The 10,970-nt window shown below is 47.0% G+C and overlaps 1 protein-coding gene across 1 annotated transcript; it reads right to left on the bottom strand.

Moving 5' to 3' along the window:
- Nucleotides 1–976: 976 nt before the first annotated feature.
- Nucleotides 977–10,660, bottom strand: ZC3HAV1L (zinc finger CCCH-type containing, antiviral 1 like). Its single transcript, XM_009203953.3, has 4 exons — nucleotides 9,865–10,660; nucleotides 8,744–8,879; nucleotides 3,294–3,552; nucleotides 977–1,436 (listed from the first exon to the last, which is right to left on the bottom strand). Exons 1-4 carry the CDS (start codon nucleotides 10,227–10,229, stop codon nucleotides 1,300–1,302), a joined length of 897 nt encoding a protein of 298 aa, XP_009202217.1. The 5' UTR covers nucleotides 10,230–10,660; the 3' UTR covers nucleotides 977–1,299.
- Between the last annotated feature and the right edge of the window lie 310 nt (nucleotides 10,661–10,970).

Here is a 10,970-nt window from a genome sequence, read left to right as displayed (position 1 = left end):
GGTGAGCTGAGATTGTACCATTGCACTCCAACCTGGGCAACAAGAGTGAAACTGTCTCAAAAAAAAAAAAAAAAGAGTAGACAGAGTGAGGTAGAAGTCTCTGGAGAGAACCCAAAGGTTATATACTCTGTACTACTGGCTGAGGATGGACCTACAAAAATTGAGTATCATCCAAACACAGTATTGCTGAGGTCCTTTCATGAAAATTGTGAAGCCTCATTAAAGGCTGTCCCACATCAGCATAGATGAGGACCCCATTAATAAAAGGCCAAATGTAAAATGAAAAAATAAGGACAATCAGAAAGCAGACACCAGAAAACTATTCACTCATATATATATTTTTAAAAATGCAAATGACAGTATCCCTTAGCATCTATAAGCTAAGCAAAAGTAAAAAATAGCTGGAAAAATTCAATATTCTGCAGATTTTAAGACAGGAGTTATACTTGTTAGAGGCTGGGTGCAGTGGCTCACGCCTGTAATCCTAGCACCCTGGGAGGCTGAGGCAGGCAGATTGCTTGAGCCCAGGAGTTCAATAATAGCCTGGACAATATGGCAAAATACCCTCCCTACAAAAAAAATACAAAAAACTAGCCAGTAGTGGTGCATACCTGTAGTCCCAGCTACTCAGGAGGCTGAGGTGGGAGGATCACCTGAGCGCAGGAAGTCAAGGCTGCAGTGAGCCGAGATCACGTCACTGCACTCCAGCCTGGACAACAGAGCAAGATCATCTCAAAAAAAAATTGTTAGAAAAAGGCAAGTAGTTAAATAAACTATGAGATATTAATGTATCTGTGCAAAAACATGATTATGTATGATGTGAACAAATACAGAAAGATGCTTATGAAACAATTTAAGTAAAAAAAAAAAAAAAAAAAAGTGTGCAAAGTACTCTATGATTGCCACAATATAAACTGACAGAAAAACTATGGTGGACCACAAAAGTCAGCAGAGCTCCACCCACCCAGCCTGAGGAAAGCACCTAGGAGCTGCAGGTAGAAGCTGCCATCTTCAGCACTTGCCCTGGACTGGCCCCATCTGCACTCAATTTTAGCCTCTTTGCCTGCTCAACGTCCAACCCCATCCCCAACCACCCATGCCCAACTGTATTCTTCCAAAAGGACATTTTCTCCTTTTCCATCTTCTTTACTTCTCACAACACACTGTGAGGTAGATGTTATTATGACCATTACAAATCTATCATTAAATGAATGAATGGTTACAAATTAAAGCTAAACAGAAGGCTTGTTTTCAGATCCTCCAGGCTGGACAAGCTTCTTCTTAGTTCACTGACCCCCTTTAAGGTTTACCTGGGCAGGGCTTCTTAGCCGACTGAGCAGGGACAGAAGCCAGAGGACCGGCTTCTGCGGCTCCAGCCGCGTGCACTCCTTGCTTCTCAAGGCCTTGTGAATGCTCAGTAGAAGGCGATGAATTATCTACAAAGAGGAAAGGGATAAGTTTTCCTATGATACCCCAAGTTTCATTTTATGTTGGGAGCAACAGCCCAGCTAACCAGACATCAGACAAGACTCTCCACACCTGGATTTGGAGAGTTCATGTCTTCTGGATTTTAAAAAATTATGTGTGTGTTTGTGTATAAAAAATAGAGAGAGAGAGAGAGCAAGCGGAAAGTCATTATGTCACAGGAGAGACTCACCAAGCAAAACCAGATGAAGACAGTGACAGGCCCTAGACACAGCATAGGGTAGAAGGTACCTGCCAACCTGCCACCACTCACGGTTCCCTAAACAGCCCTGACACTGGTATATGCAGAGCCCTCCCTGCCTGCACTCACGACGTCTGACACTGACATCCCAAAACATGAAAAGCTTAGCATGGCGAAAGTTTAGCAACTCCACTTTTGGTGATTTACTTTTCCCAACGGCAATTCTCCTAAGCCTACCACCCACTGATTTTCAGGTACCAGCAAATGTAACGGAATAAGTAACCGAATGCATTACGATTAAAATAACACCAAATCACACTTTGTAGACTTTAAAAAACTACTAAAGACCAGGTGCAGTGGCTCATGCCTGTAATTCCAACACTTTGGGAGGCCAGGGCTGGAGGACTGCTTGAGCCCAGGAGTTCAAAACCAGCCTGGTCAACACAGCAAAACCTTGTACCTACAAAAGAAAAATTTTAAAAAAAAACAGCTGGACATGGTGGCATGTGCCTATAGTTCCAGCTACTAGGGAGGCTGAGCAGAAAGATCACTTGAGCCCAGGAGTTCCAGGCTGCAGTGAGTCATGATTGCGCCACTGTACTCCAGCCTAGGCAACAGAGCAAGATTCTGTCTCCAAAAACAATAACAAAAATTACTGAAAGACTATGGGAATATATTTATAATGGGAATATGCAATATTCCTAGCAAGATGAGAAAATATGTTGTATAAAGTAGAAATTTAAGATATTAAATTAACATGTACTTTGAGCACAACTGGATTCGTGTTTGTATATAACAGAACTAAATGGCCTATAATAAAATTGTAACAAGTATAGTAGATTAGAGTGAGCAAAATCATATACAATTTGCATTTCCAGTTGCTATTTTCCAAATTGTTCTATAATGTCATCAAAATTACTTAAAAATTAACAAAGCCAAAAATTCTATTTATGAAAAGAAAGTCATCCCTACATTAATCTTACTTTTCCAGTCACTGGTCCATCTCCTTCCTCTTTTTCCTAACCACGTTGTTAAAACTGTTCTACTGGGCCAGGCGCGTGGCTCATGCCTATAATCCCAGCACTTTGGGAGGCCGAGGCAGGCAGATCATGAAGTCAAGAGATTGAGACCATCCTGGTCAACATGGTGAAACCCTGTCCCTACTAAAAACACAAAAATTAGCTGGGCGTGGTGGCACATGCCTGTAGTCCCAGCTACTTGGGAGGCTGAGGCAGGAGAATCACTTGAACCCGGGAGGCAGAGGTTGCAGTGAGCCACGATCGCGCCACTGCACTCCAGTCTGGGCGACAGACCAAGACTCTGTCTCAATAAAAAACCTGACATCCAATTTACCAACAAGCTACTGTTCAATCACTTGGGTAGATTTTAGTAGCTGGCAGTGACAGTGCTAAAGATAAACTCCATCCCTTTCCTCCTTTGGTTAGGATCACCATTCTATACAATAAAATGTTGCCTGTTCTAAATTTTCCCAAGAACAAAGCTGAAATTAACATAGGAACTGCTTTGCCCCCCGACTCACTTTCATATCAGTGTTCTTATTTCTTTACAGTGAAGCAGCCCAAAACTATATCTCTGATACTTCTCTGTCCTCCTTGGATTTTCCTACCTGTATTTTCAAGCATCTTGTGCAGCTTCATATGCTTGTAGGTGGAGATTATCTGAAAATTAACAACACTTGGAATATTCAGTCCTTGGTCCTGCAGCAGCTTCAAGGATGCAGCATGGATAAGCTGATGGGACCGTTTGCAGGTCTGGAGTTTGCACTCTCCCTTGACAAAGGATTTGCACACGTGAAACTTGTTGCATTTATCCTTCAGGTTGCAGTAGCCATAGAGGGCTTCCCCTTTGTTGTAGAGCAAACAGACCTGGTACAGAAATGAGGCAACACCTGAAACACTAGTTTTCTTTTATTTATTTGTTTGTTTGTTTGTTTGTTTATTTATTTATTTTGGGAGATGGAGTCTCGCTCTGTCACCCAGGCTGGAGTGCAGTGGCACCATCTTGGCTCACTGCAACCTCCATCTCCTGGGTTCAAGCGATTCTCCTGCCTCAGCCTCCTGAGTAGCTGAGACCACAGGCATTCACCACCACAGCCAGGTAATTTTTGTATTTTTAGTAGAGACAGGGTTTCACCATGTTGGCCAGGATGGTCTCCAACTCCTCACCTCAGGCGATCTGCCCGCCTCGGCCTCCCACAGTGCTGGGATTACAGGTGTGAGCCACCACACCCGGCCAATATTAGTTTTCACTCCATCTTTCAAGCCAATAAACTATAGTTTCTCTAACTAAACTAAGACTAAATGACTCCTTCTGATCACCAGTGGCTGTTAAAGTCTTGGGGTGAAAGCCTGATGATAGCGCAGTGGTGCTAACCATACTCCAGCTGCTGTGGGTACTGGCTGCTCGTGACTCACAGTTGCCCCTCTCTTACTTTACACTCTCAGCTGACCTGCCCTCTGCCCCCAAGGCCTGTAGCCAATGAATGACTTAGACAAAGCTAAAAAAATGCTGAAGTGCCTCAAAGCTAGACTCAGTGTGATCTTTGTTCCACAGCTCCCCATGAATCAAGTCAAGGCCAGACCTAATGTGACTGTAGCTTTTCCTTCCTTAGACCCTGCTTCCCTCTCTCCCATACTGGGTTTTCCTGAAAAGCCCACCCTCAAAAAAACTCACATGCACCTCAGTCTCTATCTCAGGCTCTGCTTCCAGGGAAACCAATTTCCACAGGTGGCACAAAGATATAATTTATGATCCAGACAAGGGCATTTTTAGGGTGCAAGGGAACACTATTAATAATCACCCTGGGACAACTCAGACAAACTGAGTCTATCCCAGACACACCAAGACCACACTGAAGGGGAACTTTATAATGATGGGATCAGGCTGTTGACCCTGAAACCACGCCTCAGTCTTAGCCCCTCACCCAAGGATGACATCATATGCCTCCCGATGTGATGCAACAGGAAACAGAACTGTCCAGGTTTTACTATGAACACCCCACATCCCCAGAAACTCCTCAGTCCCAGGCAAATGGGATGGTGAGTCACCCTAACAATGCTCCACATGTAAAACAATTCCTGCTATAAAATAAATCCTGGCCGGGCGTGGCGGATGATGCCTGTAATCCCCGCACTTTGGGAGGCCAAGGCAGAAGGATCATCTGAGGTCAGGAATTCAAGACCAGCCTGGCCAACACGGTGAAACCCCAACTCTACTAAAAATACAAAAATTAGCCGGGCATGGTGGCACACACCTGTAATTCCAGCTACTGAGGAGGCTGAGGCAGGAGAATCACATGAACTGGGGAGGTGGAGGTTGCAGTGAGCCAAGACTGTGCCACTGCACTCCAGCCTGGGCGACAGAGTGAGACTCCGTTTCAAAAATAAATAAATAAATAAAATAAAGTAAAATAAATCCTAAACCTGACCAAAATTTGAGGGATACAGGAACATGTTAAATACTACTGCAGGAATGTAATCAGTCAAATCTAAAATATGGGAAACCCTACAAGACACAGACGACCTGGTTTAAAACGAAATAGCATCCTATTTATAATTGTGATGCCAATTTTCTAAAATCAATTCATAACTTTAACGCAATTCCTACCCTTCTCAAAGAATTCCTTTAAAATACTTTTAGGAATTTAAGTGATTCTAAAGCTTATCTGGAAAAGGAAACACGAATTGATTAAACAAGCAAACAAAATCAGCCAGGCACAGTGGCTCACGGCTGTACTCCTAGCAGTTTGGGAGACCAAGGATGGCAAACCGCTTCAGCCAAGGAGTTCGAGACCAGCCTAGGCAACACAGCAAGACCCTGTCTCTACAAAAAAATTTAAAAAGTAGGCGGGGCACACCGGCTCACACCTGTAATCCTAACACTTTGGAAGGCCGAGGCAGGCAGATTGCCTGAACTCACGAGTTTCGGACCAGTCTGGGCAACATGGCGAAACCCTGTCTCTACTAAAAACACAACAAATTAGCTAGGCATGGTGGCACATGTTTGTAGTCCCAGCTACTCGGGAGGCTGAGGCACGAGAATTGCTTCAACCTGGGAGGCGGAGGTTGCAGTGAACTAAGATCACGCCACTGCACTCCAGTCTGGGTGACAGAGCGAGACTCTATCTACAAAACAAACAAAAACAAAACAAAACAAAAAAAAGTATCTGGACGCCGGGCACTGTGGCTCACAATTGTTATCCCAGCACTTTGGGAGGCCGAGGTGGGCGGATCATTTGAGGTCAGGAGTTCAAGACCAGCCTGGCCAAAACGACAAACCCCATCTCTACTCAAAATACAAAAAATTAGCTGGGTATGGTGGCGAGCGCCTGCAATCCCAGCTACTCAGGGGTCTGTGGCAGGAGAATCGCTTGAACCAGGGAGTTGGAGATTGCAGTGAACCAAGATCACACCACTGCACTCCAGCCTAGGTGACAGAGCAAGAGTCAGTCTCAAAAAACAAAACAAAAAAAAAGTAGCTGGGTGTGGTGATGAACACCTGTAGTCCCAGCTACTAGAGAGGCTGAAATGCAAGGATTGCTTGAGCCCAGGAGGTCAAGGTTGCAGTGAGCTATGATCAGCCTGGGCAACATGGCAAAACCCTGTCTCTGCACTCCAGCCGGGACAACACAGCAAGACCATGTCTCAAAAAGAGTAAATAAATAAACTTTAAAAATGAAAGATAAACTACTTTAGTATGATAGTGGTTCAAGAATTGGAGATCATGAAAAATAGATCCTAGACCTACTCCAAATATTGGAACAGCCTGTTCCTTACAGATTTGTTAGAATTAAGGAGAATAGGGATATGTAAGTCAAAGGGAACAAAGTTTCAATTAGACAGGATGAATTTCTGGAAATCTACCGTACAGCATGGTGACTGTAGTTAATAATAACGTAATGGCCAGGCATAGTGGCTCACACCTGTAATCCCAGCGCTCTAGGAGGCCGAGGCAGGCGGATCATGAGGTCAGGACATCGAGACCATCCTGGCTAACATGGTGAAACCCCATCTCCACTAAAAAAAATACAAAAAATTAGCTGGGCATGGTGACAGGCACCTGTAGTCCCAGCTACTCTGGAGGCTGAGGCAGGAGAACAGCGTGAACCCGGGAGGCGGAGCTTGCAGTGAGTCGAGATCGCGCCACTGCACTCCAGCCTGGATGACAAAGTGAGACTCCATCTCAAAAAAAAAAAAAAAAGAAAAAGAAAAGAAATTTTTTAAAAAATAACATACTGTATACCTAAAAATTGCTGTCCTTACCACACCCAAAAAATAATAGCTATGTGAAGTAATGGTATGCTAATTAGCTTAATCATTGCAATCAATTCACAATGTAAATATATTAAAACATCACATTATACACTGTAAATATAAAATTTTTGTCAACTATACTTCAATACAGACAAAAATTTGATAGAATTCAACTGTAAAACTACGTAAGCCTGGCCAGGCAGTGGCTCACACACCTGTAATCCCAGTACTTTGGGAGGCTGAGGCAGGGGGATCACTTGAGGTCAGGCATTTAAGACCAGCCTGGCCAACATGGTGAAATGCTGTCTCCACCAAAAAGTACAAAAATTAGCTGGGCATGGTGGCACACGCCTATAGTCCCAACTATTCAGGAGGCTGAGGTAGGAGAATCACTTGAACTCAGGAGGCAGAGGCAACAGTGAGCCGAGGTACTTCTGGCCTGTGTAACACAGTAAGACCCTGTCTCAAAAAAAAAAAAAAAAAAACTATGTAAGTCTGATGTTTTCTTGTACAAGCCTTCTAATGCTTTGAGGTGTGTTTAATGCTTTTATTTTAAAAATTTTTATGAGACTATTTTGGCTTTCCATTTCTTCTTGAACCCATTTTGACGAGCTATATTTTTCTAGAAATTTGTCCATTAATGCACCAGCATGAAACTTATTTGTCTACTGTCTTTTTTATTGAGAGAGTGGTAAAAGCAATCATCAGGCATTTCATACAAGAGATGTGAGGCACCATTCATGCCTCATGCACTGTGTTTTTCCATGGTCCCTGCTGTCCACATGGTCACGTTTTGTGCCATATGTCACCTACTTCCAGTCCCAGGTGATGGGAACAAGTGGAGGCAGGCGGGAGGCTCCTGTTGTTAGTGCAACCAACCCCTCAGCTGCTCACAAAACACTTAAGTAGTCTAATATGACAAGGTGAGGCTGGGCCCAGGATACACCCCAAAAAAGAGTACACCAAAAAAAATTCGATAGATTTGACAAAATAAAAATACTAAACTTCTATAAATCAAAAAGTACATAAAATTAAAAGGCAAATAGCAGCAGCACCACACCTCCTCTCTGAGAGAGGAAGGACTGGACCCAGCCTCATAGCTGCAGACACCCTCCTCACCCTTTCTGCCAATAACCTGCTTCAGCTACTGCTTGGATCTATTTCAGGCAACATGGTTGGCTGGAATGCATCTGGCTCAAAACCATGACGTACCAGACTTGGCTTCAGTGCTCGAAGAAATGAAACAGGTTACGCATGTCAGGAAGAAACCTCCTTGTTCCTGAGATCAACTCCAGGACTGCCTTTGGGGTACAGATTCTGCTGCCTTGAGAGCAGCCTCTGCCACCTGCACCAAAGGCTCCAGCTCCTACCTCTAGTCTTGTGGCTATCTTCCATTCTAGACTCTGAAATGCCTTAGAGTTAAAATCGGGCCACAATTATGAACTATCCTCTGTTTTTTCAACATCTTCCCTTCTTTCCATCCCTCTTCTGGCCAAGTAGAGGTGTCTATGACAGCATCACTGTGCTAGATTAGAAAATCTTACTTTTAATTGGTGGTCTTAATTGATGTTCCAATTTTCTCTTTGGATTTGTACTATTTTGTTTTTAAAACTTCTTTGTATATGGCTAAACCCAAACAAATATACTATTTTGCCATGATAGCAATTATAAAGGGTACCTTTAAAGCGTGTGAAACTGAATCATGTTGCTTCAAAGCAATTAAAATATCTAAAGCCAAAAGAAAAGTAAATGGGGAAAGTACTTGTAACGAATGTGACATGAGGGTGACTCCTCGGTGACTCACCTCTGGTAAAAGACAAGGGTCATTCTGCAAAAGCAGGATCCGAAGCTGGGCTTCATTGAGACCAAAAAGTCCATGGTTTTTCAGCACCTGCATGTTGACAGGTGTGTGGATATCATGGGAAAGGGTACAGGTAGACCTAAAAGAACAAAGTCCTCGGTCAGATGCCCAAGTGAAGAAGGACCAGTCTGTCCAATTCCTTGCCTTGAACAGCTTTCAATTTATTTAATACATGTGAAGTTAAAAAATTTTCATGAAACCGGGGATAGCATGGCCTAATAAGCACTGATGGAAAATAAGAAAGTTGGGTTGAAGCAACTCCGTTCCCAGGGTCATTTGAATTTTCAGTAGGAATGCTTTGAAGCCAAGGGTTGCCCACCTCGCACTTCGCCTGAGGATGCGCATCTGTTCTGTAGGCGACTGTACCTGGCCTTCTCCCCGGCAACAGCTGCCCACCCCCACAGTCCACCAACGTTAAAAAGAAAGCGCCCCTATCCCCAGCACCGCTTTGGCGGTGTGTGTGGCTAGAGACAACCAAGGAAAATCCGGGGATGTGAAGCACAGTCTGGGGTCAGAAGGCAGCCCCGAACACCAGCTCTGGTAGTCAGGAACCACAGGGCCTCACCCAAGCCCTCCAGCCCTGTTTCCTGGGGTGGGACTGGCTCAGCGCTGTTAAACCTAGAGGGCGCAGACCCGTTTCTGCAAAAGTGTGTGGGTATGGGGGAACGGGCGATTTCCGGATAAAGGGTCCAGGGATCTCACGGGATCCTCAGACGCCCCTTGCCCCCCATCTCCCGCCAAAGATCACCGGAGTAAGTGAACTCCAACGTCCCAGTCCGGATTTAACCCGGCCGCGTCGCGCAGGATCCGGGGGGGCGGGGGCAGCAACTTTTCTAGCGGGGGCGGTAGAGCCGTCTCCATGGAGAGGACCTTCGCGCCTTTCCGCCCAGCTGCTGGGAGTGCGGGGGAGGCCGTCCCGGGAAGGGCCTGCGGGAGGGGATCGTCCAGCCCCGCGTCCCCGGCCCCGGCCGGGACGAAGCCCCGCTTCCCGTCGCTCCCGCTTCCAGCCGGACGGCCAGGCCAGCGGCCAGCGCCCACAGTCCCCCCCGCCGTCGCCTTCTCACCAGCAGTCCCGGTTGGGGCACTTGCCCAGCATGTGCCGGCGGCAGAAGTGCAGCTGGTCGCAGGCCTGGCACTCGCCGCGCTGGTAGCGGGCGCAGAGGCGCACAGAGGACACGGCCACAACCCTCCAGGCGGAGGTGCCGCCACCGCCCACCGCGCCGGCCGCCGCCTCGGCCTCCGCGTCCCCGAGGCCCTCCTGGGTCTCCACCTCCTGTAGCAGGAAACGCTCGGGCCCGGCGCGCTGCAGCACGTCCCGGAGCCTGGCCTCCGACAGCTCCACGTGGCCGCGCAGGTCCCGCAGGAACATGCGGCCGCCGTGGGCGCACAGCACCTTGGTGAGGAAGGAGCACACCGTGGGCTCCGCCATGGTCGCTGGCGCGGACTCTGTGCGCGCGGCGCCGAGAGCGAGCCGGGGCGGGCAGGCTCCTCCCAGTCACGTCCACGATTTCCAGCGAACATTCCGGGGATGGGCCTGGGCCTGGGCCTGGCGAGGGGTGGGCCTGCGGGAGGCCGGGCGAGGGGCGGCCCTGGCGCGTGGAAACAGAGTACGGGGCCTGCGGATCCCCTGGACGCGGACTCTGGCGGGGACAGCGTTGATGGAGCGTCTGCTGTGCCCGGGCGCAGTTCAGGGCGAGGCCTGGCCTTGAGGGTCTTGTATAGTGGGAGTCACAAAGGACTCGCCAAGAAGTAAGACAACAACTGGTAGTGCTAGGGAGGCCTTCGGAGAAGGTGAAATAGGTAAAAAGTGGTAGGTGGTGAGTGGCCGGGCTGCTTCTGGGGAGGTGGCCACTAGCCACATGTGGCTGCTGAGCACTTCTGGGATTTGTTGTTGTTGTTGTTGTTGTTGTATTTTTGTTTTTATTTTTATTTTTATTTTTGGAGACAAGGTCTCACTTTATCGCCCATGCTGGAGTGCAGTGGCGCTATCATAGTTTGTTGCAGCCTGGAACTCCTGGGCTCAAGCGATCCTCCCACCTCAGCCTCCTGAGTAGCTGGGACCAAAGGTTCACACCACTAATTTTTTTGGTTTTTGTTTTGTGGAAACGGGGTCTCCCCATGTTGCCCAGGCTGGTCTCGAACTCCTGAAGCGCTCCACCTGCCCCCGCCT

The sequence above is a fragment of the Papio anubis genome, chromosome 4 (assembly GCF_008728515.1).
Source record: "Papio anubis isolate 15944 chromosome 4, Panubis1.0, whole genome shotgun sequence".
In the NCBI taxonomy this organism is placed as follows: Eukaryota; Metazoa; Chordata; class Mammalia; order Primates; family Cercopithecidae; genus Papio; species Papio anubis.
Note: the sequence above shows the minus strand (reverse complement) of the source record. Positions and strands in the feature narration are given on the sequence as shown.